The sequence below is a fragment of the Ovis aries genome, chromosome 12, assembly GCF_016772045.2.
Source record: "Ovis aries strain OAR_USU_Benz2616 breed Rambouillet chromosome 12, ARS-UI_Ramb_v3.0, whole genome shotgun sequence".
In the NCBI taxonomy this organism is placed as follows: domain Eukaryota; kingdom Metazoa; phylum Chordata; class Mammalia; order Artiodactyla; family Bovidae; genus Ovis; species Ovis aries.
In genome coordinates, this window is record NC_056065.1 from 51087587 (window position 1) to 51115227 (window position 27641).

Below are 27641 nucleotides of genomic sequence, written 5' to 3' on the forward strand. Positions count from 1 at the left end.
CAACTGCTTTAAGTGTACAGCTCAGTGGCATCAACTACATTCACACTGTCATCTCCAGACCACTTTTCTCGTGCAAACTCACACTGTGTACTCACTGAACAACTCTGTACACCACCACCCAAAATCCCTACCCCACCATCCTAGTAATCTGCCTATTCTAAGGTCTCACATACGTGGACTCATCAGTATTTGTCTTGTCGTGACTAGCTTACTTACATTGCTGAAATCTCCCTAGAGGATGACATGGTTGGATGGCATCACCGACTCAATGGGCAAGAGTTTGAGTAAACTCCAGGAGATAGTGAAGGACCGGGAAGCCTGGAGTGCTGCAGTGCATGGGGTTGCAAAGAGTTGGACACAACTGAGCAACCGAACAATGAATGATGTGAGTGTGTGTGTGCACGGGCGCTCAGTTGTGTCTGACTCTTTGCAACGCCATGGACTATAGCCTGCCAGCGTCTTCTTTCTGTGGAAGTCTTCAAGCAAGAATCCTGGAGTGGGTTGCCATTTCCCCCTCCGGGGATCTTCCTGATCCAGGGATGGAACCTGCATCTCTTGTGTCTCCTGCATTGCTAGGCAGGTTCTTTACCAGCTGAACCACCAGGAAAGCACCCCTTTACGGAGTGATTTATAAACGTGTGGCCCAAAAGACACAGGCATCGCCCAGAATTTCATCCAGACACCACCCTTCCAAACACAACTAACCAGAAACAGGCTGCGACATGTGTTATTACAGCACAAGATGACAATTTAATGACCGGAAAAACGACAACAAACCAAACTAGGAGAGAAAAGTGCCCCTGACAGCTGGGGGAGCTGCTAGCCTGGCTCTCACCTCTGAGCCTCAGTGAGTGCCCTGGAGGCAGGTCGTGGAGCCCAGCGCCTCCAGGCCAGCTGCAAGAATCGCCAAAAGAATCGCCCTCCATCCTACAAGCCCCTGCTGCTCCCCTACCAACCGAAGCAGCAGCGCCTGCGCCTCATTCAGGAGAGCAGTGAATCAAGCTTCTCAACCACAGAACGCCCGCTGCTTCCCGACAGCACACATCGGGAGCAAACCGCTGCATCCTTAAGTCCTCCCCAAATCCCTCAGTACCTGGCCATGTTCTACAAGCCCCCTAACCCTCACTAAGATGCCCTGCCGTTCCTCATACAGTGCAGCCCCCCACCCTACCCTGCTGCAGCCAGCATAATAAACCCAGCTTTGTGAACCGAGAGCATGTCCCACATGCTTCTTTCTGGAGCTGCGCTCACCATGCCCAACTGGTGGTGAGCAAGCTCACAGGGAGTGTGGCCCATGTGCAGAGCACATCCGGGGGGTGGTGTTGACTCTGCTAAAGGATTCGGTGGCCTTGGAGGGCTTCCACACCCTGGTCACCCAGCAGCTGCTTCACTGCCGGTGGCCATGTCCAAGAACAGCTGTACCTGTGTGCTGGCTGGTATAAGTCTTCATCGCTGGACATCAGGAGGGACAGGGGTCGTTTTACCTGCTGAGAAGAGCCCCAGTTTGGGACAGAGGGTACAGGTACTTGCTGGACATTCATGTCACACTGGTGACTTCCCTGGTGCCTCAGCTGGTAAAGAACCTGCCTGCCAATGCAGGAGACGCAAGAGAGGCAGGTTTGATACCTGGGTTAGGAAGGTTCCCCTGGAGATGGAAATGGCAACCTGCACCAGTATTCTTGTCTGGAAAATTCAATGGACAGAGATGCCTGGAGGACTATAGTCCAGGGGGTTGCAGAATCAGACACAATTGAGCACGCAAGCACACACATGCACACAGAGCAGCTGTCCTGAGATTTTTCTGTTACTAAGCAAAGGCCAGCATTTACAAGGTGAGATCTTATTTGGAATACAGACAAAGTTTGAACAGTTATGCATTTATTTTCATGTATAACTAGCACATCAACATGTGACTGTGTGGATATATTGCTTAGTTAGCATAAGACTAAATTGGTAAGTGAGTAAAAAGAAAAAGGATGTTCAGTTAAAGATAATATTAAGGAAGTGAGAGAACAGGTCCTCATATGATAAAAACTGTGGAGGTTATGGGAATGCCTGGAGTTTGGGACTTGAGGCTCTAAGCTTCAGGCAAGAAGCTCTGCTCTGGTCTGAAGCCCTTAAGGGGCCCTACACAGAAACCCTCCAGGTACTTGGAGCTCCGAGAATCCTCCTAAGAGCACGTGGTACATTGAGATGACCCCAGGGAGGAAAGCACCTTTTGCTTTGTGTGTTCATGCCCTACAAAATGTCTTAGAAGTTACAAAACATCAAGTGATTTTTTCTTAAAAGGGAAAAGAATCTTAGAGGTGTGACCAGTGGTCACAGGGCAGCCTGGGCTGAAGGGCCCAAGCAGGGGTTGGGGGACACCCCTGTTACTGTCCTGGAGGAGTGTGTGTGTGTGTGTGTGTGTGTGCGTGTGAGCACAGCCCCCATCAGGGCTGCAGGAGGAACACCTAAGGGCTCCTGTGCTCCTCCCCCTGGCAAGCAACAGGCTCTTAATCTGTGTCTGCAGAATCACTGTTGCACACGGGAGGCACCGCCAGAAGGCAGGTGGAGGAGTTGCTGACATCGTCCTTGGGTGTCAGCATGTCACCCTTTGCTCCTGCTGCTGCTGTGCAGGTTCATGCCTGGGCCTAAGCTCCATGTCAACACAGCCCCAAGGTGGGAAGTCCGTTCCACCAGAAGGGTCACTATCTTGTACATTTATGAACAATGGAAGGTATTTCCCCACCTTCCCCCCAAATCCAAAGTATGTTTCTTATCATCTAACCTTCAAATGTTAAAAATAGTGCTTTTTAAAGGACTCTGGGGTTGTACTCTAATAGCTCAGCACCCTCAGAGCTCATGGATCATTGCTATGGACACAGGGTGCCCGCTGGAGACTCACCCAACTGACCCCTGGAAATGGAGGTCGAGGCCAGTGCTCAAGAGGGCCAGAGTGGTGGAGGTGGGACCCCCAGGCATGACGTTTACAGTACGAAAGCCTTCTGGTGCCCAGAGGAGAGAAGGAACCGCTGAGAGTCTGAAGGGTGCTCTGAGCTGGGAGGAGGCCGGGGCTCAGCGGCCGAACTGATGGGCGGAGCTGCAAGCTGGTCCCTGTGTGTGGCTTGGAAGGAAAGCATGCCAGAACAGGTCGGGAAGGGACACAAGTGAGGGAAGGAGCCCCGACAAGCAGGGCTAGTGTGCAGCCGCAGCCCCCGGCCCGGGGGTGCCCTCAGCAGCACCCCGCAGCACTCCGCTTCACATGGCACGGCTTGCAGAAGAGACGGTTGTTCAGCGGGTAGCAGCCCTGGTCCGTGGGCTCCACAGACAGGAGGACCCTGCAGTCCTGCGGGAACAAGACACATGTGGATGGACCCAGGCCCAAGCCCTGGAACCTGGAGCCTGGGGCCCCAGGCCTAAGCCCTGCACACGGAGCCCAGGCAGGTGGGACTTGCCAGCATTCGTGGGGGAGATTAGCTGCATCACCCGAGAGGAGAGTCCAGGACACTGGGAGACGAGGCAGCCCTTTGGTGGGGAAGCCCCCTAAGGGATCATGGAAAGGGCTGGAAGGGTCTTAAAAGCCCTCTCTGATGTCCAATGAGGGATGACGTCCACCCCAGGTCACAGCTAGTTCCAGAGCTAGGATAGGACCGGGTTTTCAGGCTCAGAATCCAGGGGTCTTTTTGTTGTTCCACTGTTAACACAGCTTCAACACTGGCACAAACCTTCATTTTTCCAACTTTTAAATCCCCAAAAGATTTTAAAATGAGGACGGGGATTCGGGGCCCAGACTTTGCTAAATTTACCATTTTGCCACAAGCCCGCACCTCATCTGGGCCTCACTTGGGCACGTGCAGGAAATAACAAGAATGATGAACATCCAGAGACCTGCTCAGGGCATGGCTGGTGTTCCCTAGAGCGGAACGGATGAGACCAGAAAAAGGCTGATTTTAGAGACAACTCGGGAGTCCCAGCCATCCTGATTCAGCTCTGCCAGCTGGGGAGGGCGCCCTCGTGTGTCTTTTTCCTGGAATTGCACCTCGAGTCTCTCAAGGTGACTCTGGGCTATTTAATGCCAGGATCTGGGCTATTCCTAACAGCCACTTGTTTGGCATTCTGAGAGCACCAAGTGCCAAACCTAAAGTCCCAAAGGGGCTCATGTGACCTCTTCTAAATTAGAATTAAATGCAGAAACACTTCAACTATGACCAAGTCGCAGAGCCTGAGAAGGAGCTGTCAGGTGGCAGAAAGCTGTCAGGCCCTGCCCAGAACACAGGGAAAAACTACTTTGTTGACCCTCAGTTTCCTCATCTTAAATGAAGACAGAAACTCCCATATCAAAAGCTCATCATTAGGATTCAATAAGGGGCTTCTCTGGTGGCTCAAACAGGAAAGAATCTGCTGCAATGAAGGAGACCAGGATTAGATCCCTGGGTTCGGAAGATCCCCTGGAGAAGGGAGTGACTACCGACTCCAGTATTCTTGCCTGGAAAATTCCATGGACAGAGAAGCCTGGTGGGCTACAGCCCATGATGTCGCAAAGAGTCTACATGACTGTGCAACTAACATTTCTACTTTTCAAGGTGATGTGTATGAAAGCATTTTATATTGAAAAATACTAGTATGGAAGCGTTGTTACTCTTCTGGTAATTTTAAGAAATAACATGGAGCACAAGGGAGGCAGGAACGGGGAAAGCCCCAGCAGTCCATTGGTTAAGATTCTGAGCTTCCACTGCAGGGGGTGTGGGTTTGGTCCCTGGTTGAGGAACTAAGATCACAGGCAGCACAGTGCGGCCAAAAAAAAGGGGCAGGAATGGTGAGAAGAGTGTGGACGGCACCTTGAAACCCACTTCCCTTCCTAGAGAAACAGTAACCACATCCGCTCAGGCCACTGTGGTTGAAGCCTTACTTTCTGAAATGCAGCTGCTAGAGTCCAAACTCTGACTCACAAAAGCAGCCTGGGCAATGTTTCCAGTAAGCTGACTAAGGAGAAGCAGGGAGGGTTTATTTGCTCACCATCCAGGCCCATGGAAATGCCAGTCGCCACTGGACCTAACGTGGGCTATGGCAGGGATAACAGCATCTGAATTTCACCGCTGTTCTTTCAAGATGTGTTATCAGCCAAACTTTGAACTATAACCAACACGTCAACATAATTATGAAGCAGTGTGTCAACTTCTTGATTAAACTCTCAGGTCACTCTCAGTGAAAATGGCTTCTTGGCTCCAGACCTCTGCTTAAATGTGAGTGAATAAATGTTTGGAATCTTACTGGCTGATTAAGAGATTTGCTCTGTTACAAACTATTACATATAGGATGGATCAACATGGTCTATTGTACAGCACAGAGAACTATATTCAATATTCTGTGATAAACCATAATGGAAAGTGAAAAGTGAAAGTGAAGTCGCTCAGTCGTGTCCGACTCTTTGAGACCCCATGGACTGTAGCCCACCAGGCTCCTCCATCCATGGAATTTTCTAGGCAAAACTATGAAAAAGAATAACATATGCATAACTGAATCACTTTGCTGTACACCAGAAACTAACACAGCACTATAAAGCAACTATATGGCAATTAAAATTTAAAAAAAAAAGAGAGAAAAATTTGCTCTGGGAGTCCCCACTTCGGTGATACCTTTTTGTCATCATCACCAAAACATCAGTGACATGAGGAAGACAGGAAGAGATAAGGGTAGATTCTTAGAGCCTGCCCGGGACTGACTATATAATTTGCAGACTTTGGGGCAAAATGAAAACGCAGAGTCCCTTATTCAAAAATGAAGAATTTTTAAAAATGACAGCAAAACTTCAAGCAAACAGAGGATCCTTCTGAGTGTGAGGCCTGTGCGGCTCTCCAGGCATTTCTTGCTAGAACCACTGTACCAGCTTCTAACCAGCCTTCCCACCTCAGCCTCACCACTGCCTGCATGCTGACTGCTTAGCTTGGCACCTGGGGCCCTTTCCTTCTCTCTGGCCTCACTCTATATCCAGCAGTCTACATTCCAGACACACCTAGAAACTTCCACTTTCTCCAATTCTTCAGGCCGTTTGTGCTACATAGGCCCTTGCCTCTTTCTGGACTTCTTTTCCCCCTTGGACTCTGTGGCAAACTTCTACACATCCTGCAAAACCCAGGTTAAGCACTGCCTCCCCTACGAGTGCCTTTGACGGTTTCTCTGGTGGCTCAGAGGTAAAGAATCCGCCTGCCAATGCAGGAGACGTGGGTTTGAGCCTTGATTTGGGAAGATCCCACATGCCTCAGGGCAACTGAGCCACAACTACCGAGCCTGTGCTCTAGAGCTGGGGGCTGAAGCTACTGAGCCCACACACCCCAGAACAGCCAACCACGGCAATAGAGGCCCGCGCACCACGGCTAGAGGAAACCCTGTACAGCCAGGAAGACCCAGCAGAGGCAAAGATAAACTAAAGAGAATCACGTACGAGTGCTTTGATTGGACCAATCTTGATCACTTGACTTAACTGCTGCCTTCTTTGCCCCAAAGCGGATTTATACATGCTCTTTTTTTTTTTTTAATACATGCTCTTTCGTAGCACCTTGAAAGGACATCTCTGGTGTGGGTCTGCCCAGCATTCCTTTTGTCCTTCCTATGGTTGTATCAGGGCTTCCCTGGCAGCTCAGGGGGCTTTCCAGTTAGCTCAGTGGTGAAGAATCCTCCTGCCAATGCAGGAGATGTGGGTTCGATCCCTGGGTTGGGAAGATCCCCTGGGAGGAGGAAATGGCTACCTACTTCTGTATCCTTGTCTGGAAAATTCTATGGAACCTATTGATCAACAGTCCATGGACTCAAAGAGAGACATAGTCACTCAAAGAGTGACTGAGCATGCACAGTCAATCCCAATGGCTTCGTATAGTGCTGCCTCCCGGGCCCTAGAAATTATCAGTAAGAGCCCCTGGCCACTGACTGATCCAGAATGGGCCACGTGATCCAAGCTGGGTGACTCAGAGGTCTTGGGACTGTGTGGGGTCACTGGATGGGGTTTCTAAGTTGGAAGGATGTAAACCTGAGCCAGCAATGTATCTCCTGTCCCACAGAGAATGCCAGGGCACAGCGAGAGAAAATGAAGCAAACACTCACATAAAAGCAGAACCAAGAGACAGAGAAAAAGCCCTATAACATTTGACGTCATCAATGATATCACCACCAAGAACCTTCCTGTTAAGATCTCCTTTCTTGTAGAAAGCAGGTTGAATTTGGTTTCTATCATTAACTCAAAGACTAGATTTGCAGTTATTCCCATTCTTATTTGTCTGCTACTAGATAGCCTGGGCTAACAATTTTCTTCTTTTTGGCCACGCCATGTAGAAGTGGGGTCTTAGTTCCCCAACCAGGGATCGAACCTGCACCACTTGCATTGCAAACTCAGCGTCTTAATTGCCGGACCTCTAGGGAAGTCTTGGATGGTGAGCAATTTGAGATCAGAGCCCTCACCTGGACTTGTCTCAGTCCAGGGCCTGGCACACAGCAGGCTCTCAACAGGGCTCATGTGGTCTGGACCAGCTACATCTAATTAAATCAGCACTGTTCCACTCACCTCACACCGGTAGCAGTTCTCATGGAAGTTTCTTCCCATGCACTCGATTTTGAAGGCATCCTTCCCATCTCGGGGGATGATGGGATTCTCACAGATGCTGCATACTGGGGCAAACTTCCTAGAGAGAAAGAAACCTAAGCTCAGGAGGCGTTCACACCCACGACCGCAGAAATTAGCTGTCAGAACCTGGGCTGGCTTTGGTTCACCTCCCAGAGCTATTTTGGATCTGTTGCTATGTGACTACACCTGGAGCTACAACCACAAACGCCTATTTTTTCCTGGCATAAGCAAATGGAGAGACCTGGGTAATTAGACCCAACTTCCCAGGGTATAATTAGCCCAAGGGAAGGACGTAACTGGGGAACATTGGAATTGGAGAAAGCAGAGAAATCTCATGTGTGTGCTTCCGGTGAACCCATTTCATTGGTCCTGTATCAGATCACTGCTTTTTCTTCTTTCCTTTTCTGCTAGGCGCTTCTGTCTCTCCCCTTGGGCAGTGATGGACAAGGCTTCTTGGACACGTGCATCACCATCGCTCCATACAGTTCTAGCTATGAGGGGAGGCCCTGGGGTCTGGGGATTGACAGCAAGGCCCTGAAGTCAGTTTGACGGGGTTTGAATTGCAGCTTCCGTTCTTACCATCAGGGAGACTTAGGTACAGTGAGTCCCCTACATACCAATGATTTCTGTTCCGAGAGTGAGTTCGTAAGTCCAACAAAGTTATTCAACTAACACAGTCAGTTATAGAATATTATATTATAATAGGTTTATAATACTTTTCACACAAATATGTACATTAAAAACAAACACAAAAAATAGGGAAAACATTTTTTAATCTTATGGTACAGCACCTTGAAAAGTATAGTAGTACATACAACAGCTGGTCTACAGGGGCTGGCATCAAGTGAAGAGGCAAAAAGAGTTAATGAACGGAGGAGGGAGAAGAGGTGGGGGGTGGTAGAGCTGAAGGATCATCGGCAACAGGAGATGGAGCGCAAGCTACAGTTTCACTCCTACCTGGCAACGGCGCAGGTTCTGGGGCCTTGCTGGAATCAGATGCATGTTCGCATCTTTGAAGGTTCGTATGTAGGAGACTTACTGTACTTACGTACTGCATGCCTCAGTTTCCACATTTGCTAAAACAGAACCTTTAACAGTGCCTGCCTGTACTAACAGTTTTGAGATGAAATGGCCTAACCCAAGTGGAGTTGCTCAAAAAGAGTTAGCTACAAGAAAAGGAAGAGAAGTGGGTCATCTGTAGTGACGTGGATGAACCTTGAGTCTGCCACACAGAGTGAAGTGAGTCAAAAAGAGAAAAACAAGTATCGTATATTAACACATATACACGGAATCCTGAAAAATGGTACAGTCTGTTGGCAGGGCAGGAATAAAGACTCAGGTGTAGGGAACGGAATTGTGGACACAGTGGAGGAATGAGAGGGTGGGATGAATTAAAAGAGTGACACTGACATATATACACTGCTGCTGCTGCTGCTAAGTCGCTTCAGTCGTGTCCAACTCTGTGCGACCCCATGGACGGCAGCCCACCAGGCTCCCCCGTCCCTGGGATTCTCCAGGCAAGAACACTGGAGTGGATTGCCATTTCCTTCTCCAATGCATGAAAAGTGAAAAATGAAAGTGAAGTCACTAAGTCGTGTCCGACTCTTCGAGACCCCTGATACTCCAATTAAAAACAAAAAGTGTCAGCGGCCAGCAGGTGGTCACTCAAACACAGGGTATGCGGAACAGGCAGTGTTGGTTTCTGCAGGCCCAGAGATGGCAGGGTAGCTCTGACCCAGCCTCCAGCACTCAGGCTCAGCAACTCCATCTCACCTGAGCCCCACACGGTCCTCCAGGCCCCACCTGGTGTGCGGTCCCCTCTCATACCTGTAGAAGTCGTCCAGGCAGTACACCTCATTCTGACTGTCCAGGGCAAAGCTCTCGTCCCCGATGCACCGGGCACAGGTCACACACGTGAAGCAGGAGGGGTGGAAGGCCTGGCCCAGGGCCCGGATGATGTGTTCCCGGACAACCTCGCCACACTTGCCACACTTCTCCAGAGTGTCCTGGGACAGAAGGCCACCACCTCAGAGCCAGCCCATGGGTGTGCCCCCTCCAAGCCACCAGGGGCACTGGACCAGCTACCCACAGGGGCCCAGGAGGCAGAGATACAGAGAGATGCTCACATTCATGCAACCGGAACCCTAACTACTGCCCCTAAACCTCCACGTTGCTTGGAGGGGATCAAGTCTGGCCCTGTATCCCTGGTTTACAGTGGGAAATCCTGCCATGACGCTATGACTGCATCTTTTTTTGTGTGATTAGGAAATGCTCAAGGACAGGGCCCATGAGGGTCCATAGGAAAAATTTCCCCAAAGCTTCAGAACCAGTAAAAGGCATTCCCAGAGGAACTGTCATGCTTTTTATTTTACGGATGATAAATCTTGAAACTTATCATTTTCCATTTGGCTACCTGGAAGTTTACAGTCCGATTTCATGCTCCACTTTTAGGAATGAGTATAAGGGTCTTTCACACACTTTTGGAGTACTAACTTTCCTTGGATCTCATCTCACTTTCTACCTTGATTTCCTCTGGTTTATCAATTTATTTGATATCTCATGGTATTATGTGTGCGTGTCAAGTTGCTTCAGTTGTGTCTGATTCTTTGTGACCCCATGGACTGTAGCCCGCCAGGCTCCTCTGGCCATGGGATTCTCCAGGCAAGAATACTAGAGTGGGTTGCCATGCCCTCCTCCAGGGGATCTTCCCAATCCGGGGATCTAACCTTCTTATGTCTCCTGCATTGGTAGGTGGGTACTTTACCACTAGTGCCACCTGGGAAGCCCTCTCATATTATTATATGTGTTCTTAAAAATTTTTTTTGTTATTGTGGTAAGAATACCTAATATGAAATATACCCTCTTAATGAAGTTTTAAGTGTACAACATTATTATTGATTATAGTTATTATATGCATTCTTTTTTTTAAAGTATTTATTTATTTGGCTGCACTGGGTTGTGACTGCAGCATGTAGGATCTAGTTCCCCAACCAGGGATCAAACCTGGGCCTCTTGCACTGGAAGCATGGAGTCTGGGCCATTGGACCACCAGGGAAGTCTCTATGTGTGCATTCTTACAAGCTATCTCAAATCCCTTCTGGAATGAGGTGGGATGACAAGAGAGCGGAAGGAGAGAGGACGGGGTAGGTATTACTGAGACAGAGCAGAGGGCATCCCGCTAACTCACCTACCTCTTCTGCATGTCTCTTCCCCTTCCTGGCTGTGCACCCGTTCATCTTAACCTGATTTCCTCTGGACAGATGTGCCAGGTGGGGGCAGCATTTCCTGCTTCCCCACTCTATTGGTTGCTGAAGGCCCTCCTGGCTGCTCTCAGCTAAAACCGCACCCTCACCCCTTCTCCCCACCACTGCTTCACCCCTGCCTGGATCCGGGCTGGGGAGGAGTCACGCTGATGGAGCCAGGGTCAGGGTGGGACGGCCTGGCTCCTCTCTCCTCCCATAGCACCTCGCTGCCTGGGATCAGGTCGTTCTGAGTTTTCTAAACAGTCCCGACTCCAAATGTTCTAACCCTTCAAGTCAGTACTTTTCAGACTTCAGTGTGTATCAGGATCACTGGAGAGACTTGTTAAAAATGCAGATTGCCAGGCATCACCAATCTATGAGGACAAGGTGAGGTTGACTGCACCCCTAGGGATGCATAAGGGAGGTTTGTATACCACAGGGAGAAACGCCACCACGTGGCACTGGAGAGTTAGCAATTCCAGCACCTTGGCATCCAAACTAGAGCTTCCAGACTACACGTGGTACCCAGAGATGCCCCATCACACCATACACTGGAACCTCGTGGTGAGGGAGTGGCAAGACCACAAGCAGGGTCCAGAACCAGCCAGGGCCGGGGCAGGTCACCAGCTCCACCACTGAGCAGAGTGTGACAATATGACAGGCTGAATGATGCCCCAAAGGTGTCTAGGTTCTAAGCCCTGGAGCCTGTGACTACCTTTGCAGGGAATTCGCTGGTGGTCCAATGGTAAGGACTCAGCACTCCCATGCGGTGCAGTGCAGCAAAAAAACCCCAACAGACTTTGCAGGTGTGATTCAGTTAAGGATCTTGGGATGGGGAGACGCATAGGCTTAGAGAACGAACTTTTTCTTTGGCCATGCCATACAGTATGTGGGATCTTAGTTCCCCAACCAGGGATCACACCCATGCCCCGAACTGGAAGCTCGGAGTCTTAACAAATGGATTGCCAGGGAAGCCCCTAGAGAATGAACTTAACGTTCCCAGGGGGAAGGGACAGTCAGGGAGTTTGGGATGGACATGTACACACCTGCTATATTTAAGATGGATAACCAACAAGTAGAGCACAGGGAACTCTGCTCAGTTTTTGTGTGGCAGCCTGGATGGCCAGGGAGCCTGGGGGAGAGCAGATTCATGGACATGTGTGGCTTGAGTCCCTTTGCTGTTCACCTGAAACCATCACAGCATCGTTAACCGACTACACTCTAACACAAAACAAAAAGGTAAAAGAAAACGGAAGAGACTTTGCAGGTATGGCTGAGCTAAGGACCTTGGGATGGGGAGATCAACTTGGGTCATCCATGTGGGCCCCAAATGTCATCACGAGTATCTTTAAAAGAGGAAGGCAGAGGGAGACCTGAGAGAAAGAGAGAAAAAAGAAACTGATGCAAGATGCCACACTGCTGACTTTGAAGACAGACAAAGGAGCCAAGAAACGCTGCTTTTGGAAGCTGGAAAAGGTGAGAATGGACTTTTCCCCTAAAGCCTCCAGAGGGAGGAAAACACTGATTCTAACTCAGTGAAACTGATTTTGAACCTTGGACCTCCAGAATCATAAGAGAATTAAGTGTGTATCATTTGAAGCCACCAAGTTTGTGGTCATATGTTATAGCAGCCATGGGAAATGCACACACCTTAGCTGAGTTCCTCTCTGAGCCTCAGCTTCCTCATCTGTAAAATGGGTCACTAGCGCCTACCTCTCCAGATCGTTGTGAGAAAAGAGGTGCTCAGTGCTGGCACCTGGGGAACGGCGCTGGGCTTACCTGGTAGCAGGGTTCACAGAGGGGCCGCCCATCCTTCTGGTAGAAGCTCTGCCCGGCCAGCTGGCGGCGGCAGACACGGCACGTGAAGCACTGGGCGTGGTACTGCCTCTTCATGGCCTCTACGGCCAGCTCTCGGGGGGACACAGTCTTGTGGCAGAAGGCACAGATGTCTAGGGTAGAGGAAACAGGCTGTGATCTGCCCAGCCTGGGAGAACTGTACCCAGTCACCACCCAGGACCTAGCTAGAGTGCCAGGTCTCTGCTTCAAACCCCTAGAGGCTATAAGCACAGCCTCAGCTCACGAGGAGGATCATGAGGGACATTAAGAAGGAAGGTGAGTGGCCTTTAAAAGGCTAAAATCAAGGTGCTTACCTGGTGGTACAGTGGTTAAGACTCTGTGCTTCAAATGCTGGAGGCTTGGGTTCAATCCCTGGTGGGGAAACTAAGACCTCACATGCCACACAGTGCGGCCAAAAAAAGAAAAAGCTAAAATTCAGACAGGTAGTGTTAGGACAAATAAGTTGCCATCTGTAAAAATATCAACACAAGACAGACAGCTCCATAGTGACAGCTTACACCCAGCTAATTCCAAACGTAGCAAAGATTCAAATGTGAAAAGGGAAACCATAAGAACACTGGAAGAAGTCAGAGAAGAATTACTTCCTGGGACTAGAGAAGGCCTTGGTACGTGGTAGGCACTTAATAGCCATTTAGTAAATGAGTAACAGACGGTGCTGGAGAAGCTGTGAGCAGATGGGCACTCTGACACCATTGGTGGGAGTGTAGATGGGGATGACCAAGTACAACTTGGCAAAAATATCACAGTGCCTCCTCTTCTAGGAATTTATCTCACGAACTTGCACATGGGCAAGATGGCTAGGTGCAAGGCAATTCACTCAGCATGACCACCTGAGCACCTGTCCACAGGCAACCAGTTAAACGCATGTAGTCAGACCCAGCTAAGGAATACTATGCAGCTGTGAAAAGGAACAAGAAAACTCCTTATGTTCTGATGTCAAATGAGTTCTAAGATTGAATGAAGAAAAGAAAGCAAAGTGCAGAACAGCGCAGAGCTTGCTCCTATTTGTGAGGAAGGATATATATGCATCTGCTTGCATATGCAGAAGAAACCTCTGAAAGGATGTGCACCAGATATTAACAGACTGTCTATCTGGAATGTGCCTTTTATTTTTATTTATCCTTAAAAAAATTTGTCTCTGTATTGATTTGGCCATGCAGGGTCTTAGATGCGGCATGCAAAACTCTTTCGAACTCTTAGTTCTGGCATGTGGGATCAAGTTCCCTGACCAGAGACTGAACCTAGGGAATGCAGAGTCTTAGCCACTAGACCACCAGAGAAGTTCCTTGTGCTTTTTATTTTGTACTATGTAAGGGTGCTACGTATTCAAAAACTTAAAACAGTGAAAAAATTCAAGGCATTTTTGCCATCACGGCAAGTTTTAAATGGATTTTGTTATACAGGAAGAAAAGGTCAAGGCAGTAAAAATAAAATTGCCTCACAACTATAAGGCCCATTACTGCACTGTGAGCGGGTCCCTGTTGCCCCAGCTGCCCCTGCAAGTCCATGCTGGCCCCACGAGGGCCCAGTGGGCCACACAGACTCTTTCCGGCCATACCTGTGGAGGCCTCTCTCTCAGGGAAGCCGACAGGCTCTTCGGGAGGGGGCGGCAGCTCCTCCTCTGCGGGCTTGAGATGACTGGGCCGAGGCTGCAGTGGAGGCCCCTCCACCAGGGCCTGTGGGGACAGAGGGGAGAAGAGTCATCCCACAGGGACACCATACAGTTCTGCCCCTCCTCTGGTGGCACCAGGCACGATTAGCCCCCTCTCCTTTAATAGCTTTTATTTTTAGCTGTGCCTGGCCCTTGTTACTGTTTGGGCTTTCCTCTAGTTGTAGGGAGCGGGGGCTGCGCTCTAGCTGCACTGAGTGGGCCTCTCGTTGTGGTAGCCCCTCCTGCTGCAGAGCCCAGGCTCCAGGGCCCCAGTAGCTGTGGCTCCAGGCTCCAGAGCACAGGCTCAGTAGTTGTGGTACAAGGGCTTAGCTGTCCTGTGGCATGTGGGATCCTCCTGCACCACGGATCTCCCACATTGGCAGGCAGATTCTTCACTGCTGAGCCACCAGGCGAGCCACCCCCATGAACCCCCCGGTACAGAGGTATAAACTGAGGCCAGCTCTCCCAACTCCTTGCTCTGGGTTCCCTTACCCAGTCAATGCTACTTCCTTCTGCTTCTAAGGAATCTCCTAGAGTCATGGTTCCCCTCGGCCTGGAGCCCTCCTATGTCTACAATGCCCCTGTCAAGGGCAGAGGGTTAGAGATGGGTTTCCTCTGCAGGATGAAGGATTTAGATGTAGGGGAATGTCCTCCTCAGAGCTGATGGAAGTACTGAAGTAGAAAGGGTATGGCATCCCTTCTCCAGGGATCTTGAGAAACACATCCAACTTTTACCAGCCTGATAGAGGTTTTTAGAGGGACTGCCCTCGAGTAGGAGAAGGGACCTAACAACCTCCAGGCTTAAAATCTTGAAAGCCCCCTCCCTCCAACCATCCCTCCTTTGACCTGTGGAGCTCCATCAGGTACCAGGGGTCAGCAGTACCTGTGGCGGGGGTGGGGGAGGGGGCAGGTGCAGCTGCTCTAAGTCTGAAATGAGTGATGCCCCCATTGCAGAGGGGGGCTCTTCGTCAGGAGGGGACAGGTCCGCTGGAGGGGGCGGAGGTGGAGGTGGGAGGAGGTCCAGGTCTGGAAGTGCATCGTCAACGTCCAGGGGCGGAGGAGGAAGTGAACACCCTGCAACCAGAGGGAGTGGACGGGTTGGCCAGAGTCTCTGTAGGTGCACGGAAGAGGGGACACTAACCCAGGCGGCCGGGCAGCATGGTGGCTGAGGGCTCAGGTCCAGCGTCACCCAGACCTCGGTTCCAGCTCTGGCTCCACCACTGACATGCTGGGTGTCCTTAAGCAAGAAACCATCTCTCTGAGCCTCAGTTTGCTCAACTGGAATATGGGTCTCAATCACTTAGGGTGGTTCATGAGGATTAAGTAAAATGATGTAGGTAAGGGCTTGGCATGTGGCCCAGGCTCAGAAAACAGTGGCTGCCAAAGCCTTTTATAACAAGCCTCCCCCAGCGGGGTGCCAGAGTCCTGGAAACCCCATGAGAAGGGCCTTGTTCAAATGTAAGCAAAACCAGCCCCTAAGACGGTGGTTCTCAAGGTGTCACTCCTAGACTGGCAGCAGTGGCATCACCTGGGACCTTGTTAGAAACACAACTTCTCAGCCTACCGCAGAGCTGCAGAATCAGAAGCTCTGGGGCAGCGCTTGGTCATGGGGTGTTTTTGGAAGTCCTCCAAGTGACACTGATGCCACTCAAGGTTGGGAACCACCACCTAGGTACATAACAGATTCAGGTAATAACTATCAGGTGTTGAAAGTGTCAAGGGGATGACAGTCAGTAGGGAACTTTCCAGAGGAGCTGCTCATCACCATCCAAACCCATCGATAACCCCCAGCAGACATCACAGGTCTTTTGACTTGTGTTACATATCAGAAGGGACGGGCGGCATTGATGAAATGTCCTTACAAAAAAAAAAAAAACAAAAAAAAACAAGGGAATTCCCTGGAGGGCCAGCGGCTAGGGCTCCGTGATTCCACTGCAGGGGATATAGGTTTGATCCCTGCTTGGGGAGCTAAGATCCTGCAGCAGCATGGTGTGGCCAAAAAAAGAGTGAGGGGGAACAGAGGGACAAGTTCGATGAGACCACACAGGGACCCAAAAGAACCAGTCAGCATACAGGATATTCTATAGAAATGGACTGTTTCTGCAAGAAATTAAGGGCATGGAGAGATCAGAAGAGGGGACGTGCCTAGAATTAAGAGATTTATATAATGTATAGATCTGTGCTGTCCAGTACAGAAGCCACCAGCCACATGTGGCTATTGAGATGTGCTTAGTACTAAAAAAAAGAATGTAAATTATCTCACTGATAAAAGTAATATTATTTTACTTTTTTCCGCATGGATGGATACTAGAAAAATTTCAGTTACATAAGAGGTTTCCATCTGTGACTCGCATGATATTTTATTGGCCAGCACTGCTATGGATCTCACTTGGGTTCTGATTCAAAGGCTTAATCATCTCATTTAATTCCCCTCATTTTGCAGATAAGGGAAAGCATGTCAATTATGGATAGACTATTAGATAATCCTAAGGCATTCCTGTTGATTTTGTTATATATTGTTTGGACTTGAGGTTATGTAAGGAAACAACCATTCTTACCGTATGTAAGAATGTGGCGCTGAAATGTCTTGATTACTGGCATTTCCTTTAAATACTTCACAAGAGAAAAAAATAAAGGGAACAGATGAAACAAATGTGGCCAAATCTCAGTAACTGCTGAAACCAGATGTGGGATATACAGGGGCTCCTTGTACTGTTTTCCTTGTTGTTTGTTGTTTAATTACTAAATTGGGTCTGACTCTTGCCCTCATGATAGTGTAACCTCCTCCCCTGCAGGCTGTCCTGACAAGGGGCTGCCCAGCTCCCTAGGACTCCTCCTGGAACTCCAGCTGGAGGGGTCCGGAGAGAAAGCACAGCACAGGACTGCGTGCACTGCCACACTCAGGGCGAGTGCTATTAATAGTGGGAGAAAGAGCATGGAGGCACTCTGCCCACCTCCTATCACGGGCGGACAAGGTCGGCCAGGCTCCAGCGAGGTCAGAGCGCCCTAAACACCTAGGGAAAGCAGACAGAAAGGGTTTGAAGCCTGGCTGCCTGAAGACCTGGGCTCTGGTCCCATTTCCTGCATGTTCAGAGGCACCTCTCTGGCTTCAGGTTTCCCATCCATTCGACAAAGATAAGCTCTCTCAGTTCTCTCAAGGGCTGTACAGATGGAAAGCTTGTTCTAGACCTCTGAGTCGGCCCCAGAATCACCTAGAGGCTTTTCCAAAAGTCAAAGGATGGGCCCCACCCCAGCGCTTCAGATTCAGCAGGTTTGGAGTAAGCTTTGGGAATTGACATTTTTGAAATGACACTGAATTTACACTAGAATCTACATTTCCCAGGTGATGCCGATGCTGCAGGTTCAAAGGCCACACTTTGAGGACTACTCACCTGCTGACCAGATACTCTTTCTCTAAGTGTGGTCCCCAGGCCAGAGCATCAGTTACCTGGAAACAAGTAAGGAATGCAAATTCTTGGGCCCCACAGCAGACTTGCTGAATCAGGAAGGCCCAGGGTGGGGCTCAGCTGGCTGGGTTGGAACAAGCCCCCAGGAGATGCTGAGGCTGCTAAAGTGTGAGAATCTGTGCTACGTGAGCTGACTGAGTCAAGAACCAGGTCACTGAGAGACAGCAGAGCACTGAGGCCTCTCCCAAATGCCTGAGGTTCTCGACATGTGGCTGTGAAGGGTGGGCAGGTCCCAGCCAGGGCAGGAATTCAAGAGAGCGAGAGGGGAGACTTCTGCCAGGATGAAAGGGTTCAAGAAATGCTGGTGGGTTCCTGAGGGGACAGGGCTTCCCTTGTGGCTAGCTAGCGAAGAATTCACCTGCAATGCAGGAGACCTGGGTTCGATCTCTGAGTTGGGAAGATCCTCTGCAGAAGGGAAAGGCTACCCACTCCAATATTCTGGCCTGGAGAATTCCATGGACTGTATAGTTTATGGGGTGGCAAAAAGTCAGACACGACTGAGTGACTTTGGTTCATTCATTCCTGAGGGGACAAGCATAGGTCAGGTGTCAGATGATGACCTGCTGTAAAGCTGGCTTTAAGCAGTAGGTAGGCCCCCAGAGCCCACCTCTGTGTTTTGTGGTCAGACTTATGACCTCTGCTCACCTAGAACTTACTCTAAGCAGGGCTGAGCCCCAATATTGCCAAGTTGGCCAGCAACATGGCTAACCAGCCACTGTAAGTCTATCCCCCCACTGAGGAATGTCTGTCAGGTTTTACAACCACACTCCCAGGATCTTCTGCCTATAATTCCAATAAGTCATGAAGACATCCCAGAAGGTTTGGCATTTTGGCATCTAAACTCTATTTCCTGGGCTCCCTCTCTCCTACCCAGAAGGAACATAATTTTGTTTTCATTGGGTCAATATCCTGAGGTGTGAATTTTGGTCATCATGGTCCAGGTTCTTCTATACAAGACTTCCCTGGTGATCCAGTGGTTAGGACTCAGGGCGTTCACTGCCAGGGCTTTGATTCCATCCCTGGTTGGGGAACTAAGATACCCCGAGCTGCGAGGTATGGCCGCAAAGAAAAGCGAGAAGTAGCAGGAGGATGTTCCTGGCATGTGCCGTTAGGAAGGAAAGACTAGTTTAGGAGGCTGCATTATAATGAAGAAACGTGTTATATGAATATCCATGTACTCTTATGTGTGTCCATGTGTGGTCCCTTCTCCCTCCTGCGTCTGGCTTCCTATAACCGACATTTCCTTTCGGTCTCTGGGGCTTCCCTGGTGACCAGACGGTAAATAATCCACCCGCAATGCAGGAGATCCAGGTTTGAACCCTGGGTCAGGAAGATCCCCTGGAGAAGGGAATGGATACCTACTCTAGTATTCTTGCCTGGAGAATTCCATGGACAGAGGAGCCTGGTGGGGTACAACTCATGGGGTCACAAAGAGTCGGACACGACTAGGCAACTAACACTTTCACTTTTTCACTTTCTGGTCTTAAGGTGGTTTCCATGGTGATGGAAACCTTCCTTAGCCTCACTCTGGAACATCAGGACACCTGACTAGGCACCTGAGGACTCCAACACTAAGCATCTCAGTGTCTCCTTGTTCCAGCTGGGGCCCTTCAGATGAGCAGCTGCCGCAGGCCCCGGTGTCATCATCCTTCCTTGCTACTCTCCGATAGCTGAGATTTCACATCACATTTGCTCTTGTTGTTGTTCAGTTGCTAAGTTTTGTCAGACTCTTTGTGATCCCATGGACTGTAGCCCTGCCAGGCTCCTCTGTCCATGGGATTTCCCAGGCAAGAATACTGGAGTAAGGTCGACATTTCCTTCTCTAGGGGATCTTCCCAGACCAGGGATCGAACCCATGTCTCCTGCATTCACAGGCAGACTCTTTACCACTGAGCCAACAGGGAAGCCCCTTCACATCACATACATAACCAAATTTCCATCCTCCAGAGGAAGAAACTGAAGTTTAAAGAAGGAAACAGCTTGCCTAAGATCACACAGCCAGTGCATGCAGAGCTCAACAGAGAACAAAACTACCTCTCAGCTCCTTCAACTTACCAAATTCATCCCTGCCTCAGGGCAATAACTGTTCCCATTTCCCTTCTAGCTCTATAGTGTCCTTTAAGTCTTAACTGCGCTGAGACATTACCTTCTTGGAGAAGCCATCCTGATTAACCCATAAAAAGTTGCACCTCCCCAACTCTTTACTGTGTTTAAGTCTGAAATAGTATCTGTGTCTTTCTGATACGATATTTTATGTTTTTACTATGTTTCCCCCACTAGGATGTAAGTTTTATCCCCAGTGTCTGGCTCCGAATAATAAACAGTAGGTATTCAGCACTTTCTACATGGCAGGTCCTGGGAGCAACACTTTCCATATGTGTTAACTCATTTAATCCTCATGAGGACCCTTTGAGGTGGTTATATCATTATTTCCATTTTACAGATTGAGAAACTGAGGAACAGAGAGGTTAAGTGGCTTGCCAAAGTCACACAGCCAACAAGTAGAGGAGTCAGGATTCACACCCAGGCAGGTGGATTCCAGAGTCGGCCTGGAACACAGTAGGTGCTCAACAAATGACCTGAGAGCCTGCTCTTTGCTCCCCATTTCAGTGCTGCCTCTGAGCCCATCTCCCTTGTCCACTGCCCTCACCCTCTTACCTCCATTGGAGAGCTGAGGTGGAATAGCTGGCCCTGGGGCTGCAGCCCTGCCAGGGGGCATCCAGGAACGGAGCTTTCCCACCGAGCCAGCTCCGAGTGCCTTCGTGGGGGCAGGAGATTCCCAGGGGCGGCCAGGCCGGGCCTCACAAGCTGCTCGCCTCACCTCCTCAACCACAGCCTCATCTCGACGTGGGGGCACCAGGGTGATAAAGACAGACGAGGCAACCCTCTTCTCAGGCTTGGAGGCCATTGTTTCAGCTTCTGGTGGGGCTGGGGACAGAGTGGGGCTCAGGCTTGGACAGTGTTCAGGGCATGGCAGGAGTGGAATGGGCAGGGGCGCTCCACCTGGACACCAGACACCCACAGGGCAGGGAGCCTCCCTCTCCCAACAAGACAGGAGCAGCCATCGCACAGTGCCAGCACCCCACCCAGCCACCAAAGGGGTGGCGGATGTCCCCCAGGGAAGGGCAGGGGCCCACCAGGTGACCTGGCCACAGAGCAGTCCTGACCGCCCATCCCCCACCCTGCACACCTGGGGGAACAAAGGGCAGCCCTGCCCTGCTCACCTCACCAATGATTAATTACCCTCCTCCAAGGAGTATGAGGGAGGGGCCGTTCCGCCAGCTCCCCACCCTCGGCACTACTGACTGCCAGGCCCAGCCCAGGGCCACACCCCAAACTACCTTCCTCACCTGGGATCTGGATTTTCCTAGGAAGGCTGAGGTCCCCAACGTTCAGGCCAGCTCCACTATGGGAGGGAGACAGGGTGAATCAACGGTTAGAACATCAGCGCTGGATTCCAGGAGGCAAAGGGGACCAATGAACCATCAGAGCCACGGTTTACCAAGGCGTATCCTGTGCCAGCCCTGCCCTAAGCACTTTCCGCCCATTAACTCACACACCTCCCATGCTGCGGGAGAAGCACTGTTACCCTCCCCGTCTTACAGATGAGGAAGCCCAGAGGGAGAAGTGGAAGTCATTCATTCAGGGTCACGCAGCAGGGAACTTGGGATCTGAACCCAGAGCCCATGCTCTTGGCCACCTGGCTCTGCTGCCCTCTCCCGGCCCAGCTCACAAACCAACATCCTGTGCTCCATCAGCCTCCACATCCAATCAAGTCTTGATCCTGTGGCTAGAATCTCTCCTGCTCTCTTCTCCAAAGTCATGCCCTGGTTCAGGCACAGGGTTGCGTGCCTCAAGGATCTAGAATCCTGCCTCTGGAGTGATCTTTCCGGAACATCAGTCTGTGTCTTCTCTACTCAAAAGCCTTCCATGGCTCCCTACTACCTTCAAAATAAAGTCCAAATTCCCCTGGCCTCAACCTATTTTTGACCACCTTGGACCACGCACCCTTCCTGAACCATCTTTCTCTCTTACTTGCCCTGGCATGTTCCTACCATCTGTCTTTTCTGCCCAGTGCAGGGTAAATTCCAGTTTTTCCTTAGAAGCCCAGCACAAACATCACCTCCTCCCTGAAGCCTCCCCTGATTTCCTACTCAAGGGTCGTTGTCTACTCCACAGGGCAATGACAGCCCATCACAGGCCACACTGGCTCACCATTATCATGTCTGCCCGCTCCCTTGAAGTGACCTCATATGCTGTGGTCTTTGCATGACCCAAGTCCAGCTCACAGGAGACATCAAAGCATGGATCCAGGAGCAGGGCAGCATCCAGACCAGGGACAGTGCACTTTCCTTCTCTCAGGTGGTTCCTGCCAAGAGCAGGCTCTGGGTCCAGGGATGAGGTGGGGTCACGGGGTGGGGCAAGTTGTCCACGCTCAGCTCCAGAGTTCTTACTGGGCACCCAGAGCTTGTGCCCAGGGAAGGAACTGTCCTTTTTCTATCTTATTCTCCATATGGGTCACCCTGAATCAGCCCCAAAGGCCAGCCCACAGGGACCCTAATGACCTGGAGCCTGAGTGGCCATTCAAAGGCCTCCCTCCACCGGCCATTGTGGACTCCTGAAGACTGATGGAGAATAGTAATAATATATGCTCCTAAATTCCCTTTAAATTGATTTATCTTTGATTAAAACATGTAGCTCATTCTGATAATAAAATATCTGTTCTGAACAAGAAACCAATATAGAAATAAAACTTCTAAAGTTCTTGTAAAGTACTTCTCTTTTGTTTCCTGTTTTGTAAGCGATGTTTGGAAGTACATGGACAGGGAGGCCTGGCGTGCTGCGATTCAAGGGGTCGCAATGACTGAACTGAACTGAACTGAACTGAATGCTTCTGTTGGCTGTCCTCCTCTTCGCTTTCATACTTTGTTACAAGTTTAAGTATCTATTTTTGCAAACAAGTTTCAGAGTGCATCTAAGGTTTAAATACAAGAACAAGGGCACCCACTGATAAAGTGCTTGCCCTGTGCCAGGCACTACAGCCAGTGCTTACTGAATCACATAATTCTTGGGACTTCTCTGGCAGTCCAGTGGTTAAGACTCCATGCTCCCAATGCGGCAGGGGTTGGGGGGGGCGAGGAGGGGGGGGGGGGGGGGCGGGATTCAATCCCTGGTCGGGGAACTAAAAATCCCACGCACCCTTCCTGCACAGCACAGCCAAAATAATAATGAAAATAATTATAAAACAATACATTAAAAAGACACTTAACTCTTAACACAGATTGCTATGCCCCCACTTCATTTTTAAAAATATCTATTTGGCTGCAGTGAGTCTTAGTTGGGGCCTGCATGGTGTGTCGCATGGCGTGTGGGATGAACTGCGGGCCCCCTGCATTGAAACGATGGAGTTTTAGCCACTGGACCACCAGGGAAGTCCTTCCCCCACTGTATAGATGAGGCCAGGTGAGGCCCCAAGCAGGCGACTGGAGACCTGGAATTCTAACAGGGCAGGATCCAACCTGGAAGTCCACGGGGTATCCTTGGGCCTGAGAGGTCACAGTTTTTTCCCCTGGATGATTCAGGGTGGGTCGGGGTGGGGAGGCAAAATCTCCAGTTCTTACATAGAATGGCTCAATCCAGACCAATTATCAGATGGCCAGTAAACTCTGGGCTCATCCCCGGAGGCTGCTGAGGGTGCCTTCTCTGCCTCCCTCCCATCCTGTCCTGAACCCTACTCCATGCCAACACACCCCTCCGGGAAGTCAGATCTGCTGGCTTCTCAGACAATGTCCAGGATGAACGTCCCAGCACTGAAGCCAGATGTTCACAGCTGGGCAGCACCCTCCCCCCACCCCAGCCTATCCCTTCCCTGCGCTCTCAACAGCGACTTCAGGCCCCAGGGGAAGGGGCCGAGCTAGGGATTTTCAAAGCCCTGTCAGTCAGACCCGAGCAGGAAAGGGAGCCAAGGCTCCCCTCGGGTCCCAATGCCCCCCAGGTCACCCTGGAGCGGGGGGTGTGTGAGGAAGCTCCCTGCGGGGCGGTCTCCCAGCCAGCCCAGTCCAGCCCGGGGATCCTCAGCCGCCACCCTTCCTCTCCCAAAGGACCAAAGTGAGATCCAGTTGGGTAAGCGGAGAAAGTGGAAACAAAGGGAAGGAAAGTCATTTCCTGTTAAGAGGAAGGAAGGAGGCTGAGATCCAGCCAGCCACCCAGCCCCGCTTTAGGCTGCAGCTCAGGGCAGGGGTAGGGCTGGCTGACCAGGAGGGCCTCCAAGGATGGGGGTGGTCCCCCACCATGCCCTCTGTCCCTGGTCCTACTCTTCTCAAACCCTGTGGGACCTCCTCTAAGCTGTGCTCTTCAGTACTCCGAGAAAGCAGCCTAGGCTTGGTTGGGAGTTAAACTGCAGGCAGGGGGAGTGAAACTGAGCCCCCTCTCCTGGCCTTGGAGCCTGGGACAGAAAGGCCTCTCCCTCTCTCCCACCCCAGGGAAGTGGAGGAGGCCCATAGGGCTGAGTTCATCCCCAACCCCACCTCTTTCCTGCTGGGCCACCCTAAGCAGGTCACTGAACCTCTCTGGGCCTCTGTTATTTCAAAGAGTGGAAATAATGAGGTCTTTTTGGAAGGGTGGCTGAGAGCATAAAAGAAGAGGGGGTGCTCAAGATCTTGGTACTGGGTAGGTGCCAAGAGAAAGCGGATAGTTACTCAGTACCTCAGGAGAGGCGGAACCCCCGGGGCCCTGAGAAGACCAGGAGTTGGCTTCCATCAATGAGAAGAACAGGGATCCGGGCGCTGCCCAGTCTCTCCGCGGGGTCCTCAGATTCTGGGCTGGAGGAGGACTCAGGGCAGGGCGCCCCAGGCACATACCCTGGGAATAGCTCAGCCCCACCCCTTCCCAGCACCAACCCCCCCCCCAGAGGATATGAGGCCCAGAGAGGGGCAGTTCCGCGGCCCCTCCTGCCCCTCGCCTAACCCCGGCTGGGGCAAGAGGCCCGGAGCTTCCAGGGCCTTGGGAAGCCCGGCGCCCTCCCGCAAGCAGCCAGGCGGGGCGGCTGGCAGGGTCACGGTGGGGCGCCGCCGGGGACTTTAGTTCGATCCGTGTGCGGGACGCTGTCCTCTTTGTGCGGGAGCTCCCGCCCTGCTTCTACCGCTTCTCTCCGCGAGCCGCTCCGCGGCAGGGACGTCCGCGCTGCCTCCAGACCCGCCCTCCCTCCGCCCGGGGAGCAGAGACCCGCACCCCCGGCCCCCAGCCCCGCGGGCCCCCCTGGGAGCGCCGGAGTTGGGGTCCGGGCCGGGGAGCAGGGCTGCGCGCCGGCCAGGGGCTGCCCGCGCTGTCACCTGTGTGTAGCCGGGGGCGCGGACGGCAGGACGGGACCCCCCCCCCCCCCCCCGCTCCGCTTACCTGAGCCGCCCGCGCCCCCTGCGGCTCCGGTCGGTCACCCGATCGAGCAGAGCCAGGAGCGGCGCGGCGCCTCCCGCCCCCTCCGCCCTCCCCGCCCCCTCGGCTCCCTCCGCCCCGCCGCCGCGGCCGCCTTACCATAAAAGGTGAAGCTTGGGGGAGGGGGCCCGGGCTCGCGGCCGGGCGGAAGCGGCCCCTACCTGCCCCCCCACCTGCCGGCCGCGCCCCGCGCCGCCCCCTCCCCGTTCCCTTTGTTCCCTCGACCCCTCCTCCCTTCCCCTGGGCCCAGGCCTGGAGGGTGGGCGGCCTCCTCGGGTGCCCACTCTCCTCGTCCTTTGTGAACCCAGAGTGCTCCTCCCCCAACCCCCTCCCCGAGGTCGCCTGGGGTGGTGGCCCCACCAGTTTGGCCTGGGATCTCCCACGGTCTTAAGGATCGGGTGGGACCTGGATTCCCCGGACGCTCACTAATCCTGTGACACTAGGCATTCATTCCACCTTCTTGAGCCTCAGTTTCTTCGCCTCTAAAATGGGGCTAATGACCTGTCTGGCCCCTAACGCCTTCTGCAGGTGGGTCCCCAGAGTCCTGGGGGGACAGGGTCCTCCGGGAAGCCTGGTAGACAGGGCCTCGCTGGCAATCAGATTACCCGGTTTGCCACGCTGGACCCGGCATCTGACCCCTCCACTGCTCCAGCCTCCTGCTCCTCTGTCCCCCAAACGTGGAATGGGGAGGGAGAAGCCCAGCCTGGGCTCTGGGGCAGGAGATGGAGCCTGGATGGGCCGCCTGAGTCCCTGGAGGCCCAGGGAACATTGCTGGGAAAAGGAATCTGGGTCTGATTCAGAGGCAAACAGATTGCTCTTTTGATTAAAGCCACAGTGGCGGAGGCCAGGGGAGTGCTGGGGCCGGCACCGTCTGCAGGGAGGCCAGGTAGGGTCTGGCTCTCCTCTGTGGGCCCAAAGCTGCAGTCACGCTGCTGGCTGGAGGGCTCTGGGGCTGTTCTTGGGGGTCATGCTTCTGGGGGCTGGTGGGGGGCGCTGAACACCCTGTCCTGTGCTTCTCTTCCTCCCCCACCCTGCCTCCCTAAATCCCTCACTCGTGTTTGGTCACCTCTCCCATCCTGCTCTGCATCCCTTTTTCCTTTCCATCCTCACAGCCAGTCCTGTAATAACGACAGTAGTAACAGTAGCTGCTGTTCATAGGGGCTTCCTATCTGATGCTCGGCCTGCAGACCTTTCCATTTAATTCCCGGGAGAGCCCTATGGGAAAAGGCTGATTATTCCTGCTTCACAGATGAGGAAACTGAGGCACAGAGAGGCTCAAAGCCGACACAAGAGGCAAATGGCAGAGCTGGATTCCAACCCACAGCAGCAGGTGCCCCTGGGTACACACGCCACCCTGCAGGTCCCAGCGGCTGGCGAGACTGCCACCCTTCAAGCTGCAAAGACAGGTGACTCCCTCTCTTTTCAGCAGAGAGAGACTCGCACTCAAGGCTGCCTGAGCCCGTGGTCAGGGTCATTCCCCTGCTTGACAAGGTTACCTCCCTTTGCAAGCACCCCTTGGAACAAGATCTCTATACCTTCCCCAGGAGGAAGGAAAAATCCACTGGATGCCAGCCATGGGAAGGACCCTAAGGAAGAAGGTTTGATCCAGGGGTTTTCAGACCCTTTTAGCCATAGAACTCCCTTTTAAAGTGCATTGTGACTCAGAAGCTTATTTAAAGCAAATAAAAATGTTGCTACCTTCCCCTCACCTCCATGATACCTCCCCTAAGCACCTACCACACCTCCAGGTGGGACAGTGAGGTTGATGTGGGGCCTAAGGTCTCACTGACTCCAAGCAGGATCTAAGCCTTCCCTGCTGCTAAGCTAAGACTGGCTTGGAAGAGGGCAGGTCCAAGGGGAATGTGGAGTCCAGCTGCTGCCACTTACCAACTGTCCAGCACCTCTTTCCCACCTCTGCTGCTGCTCCCGGGGGGAGAGGAGCGTCCCGGACAAGGGAGTCTAGCGCCAGCCTTGGTGTCTGTGTCACCTCGGCAGGTGCCCGGCTTCCTGCAATGGAAACCCAGGAAGTGCACTGGATAAGAACACACGCCCTTTGTCTGCCAGCTTAGAGGCTCTGCTCCCCTCCTCCTGTCCTGCCAGCCTGGAACAGCTTTCTCCTAAGCCACTGAGCAAAAAGATTCGATCTGTTAGGTTTGCAGCAGCCGAGACCCTATAGAAGGACTATATTCATTGGGAGGACTGATGCTGAAGCTCCAATACTTTGGCCACTTGATGCAGAGGGCTGACTCATTGGAAAAGATCCTGACGTTGGGAAAGACTGGGGGCAAAAGGAGAAGGGGACAACAGAGGATAAGATGATTGGATGGCATTACCGACTCAACGGACATGAGTCTGAGCAAACTCTAGATGGTGAAGGACAGGGAAGCCTGGTGTGC

The 27641-nt window shown here is 51.9% G+C and overlaps 1 protein-coding gene across 6 annotated transcripts; it reads right to left on the reverse strand.

Annotated features, from left to right (window-relative positions):
- Window positions 1-1861: 1861 nt before the first annotated feature.
- FBLIM1 (filamin binding LIM protein 1) lies at window positions 1862-27235 on the reverse strand. 6 transcript variants are annotated; one of them, XM_027975866.3, is made up of 9 exons: window positions 27133-27235; window positions 21165-21220; window positions 20473-20742; window positions 15231-15421; window positions 14255-14372; window positions 12619-12788; window positions 9425-9603; window positions 7538-7655; window positions 1862-3328 (listed from the first exon to the last, which is right to left on the reverse strand). In XM_027975866.3, the coding sequence occupies exons 3-9, from the start codon at window positions 20720-20722 to the stop codon at window positions 3215-3217; spliced, it is 1140 nt and encodes a 379-aa protein (XP_027831667.1). In that variant the 5' UTR covers window positions 20723-20742; window positions 21165-21220; window positions 27133-27235; the 3' UTR covers window positions 1862-3214. The 6 variants fall into 6 exon arrangements, with proteins under 6 accessions (XP_027831667.1, XP_060252568.1, XP_042113366.1 ...); XM_060396585.1 differs by lacking the exon at window positions 27133-27235 and adding an exon at window positions 25851-27067; XM_042257432.2 differs by lacking the exon at window positions 27133-27235 and adding an exon at window positions 25345-25556.
- Between the last annotated feature and the right edge of the window lie 406 nt (window positions 27236-27641).

Bases quoted from the DNA above. Each gene is read 5' to 3' on its own strand.
- FBLIM1 (XM_060396585.1), bottom strand. From the start codon at position 26,014: ATGTTCCCTGGGCCTCCAGGGACTCAGGCGGCCCATCCAGGCTCCATC. The intron at 12,789-14,254 runs GTATGGCCGGAA...CCTCTACCCTAG, and splicing joins TGAGAGAGAGGCCTCCACAG to ACATCTGTGCCTTCTGCCAC. The intron at 7,656-9,424 runs GTATGAGAGGGG...CTTTCTCTCTAG, and splicing joins TGCCTGGACGACTTCTACAG to GAAGTTTGCCCCAGTATGCA.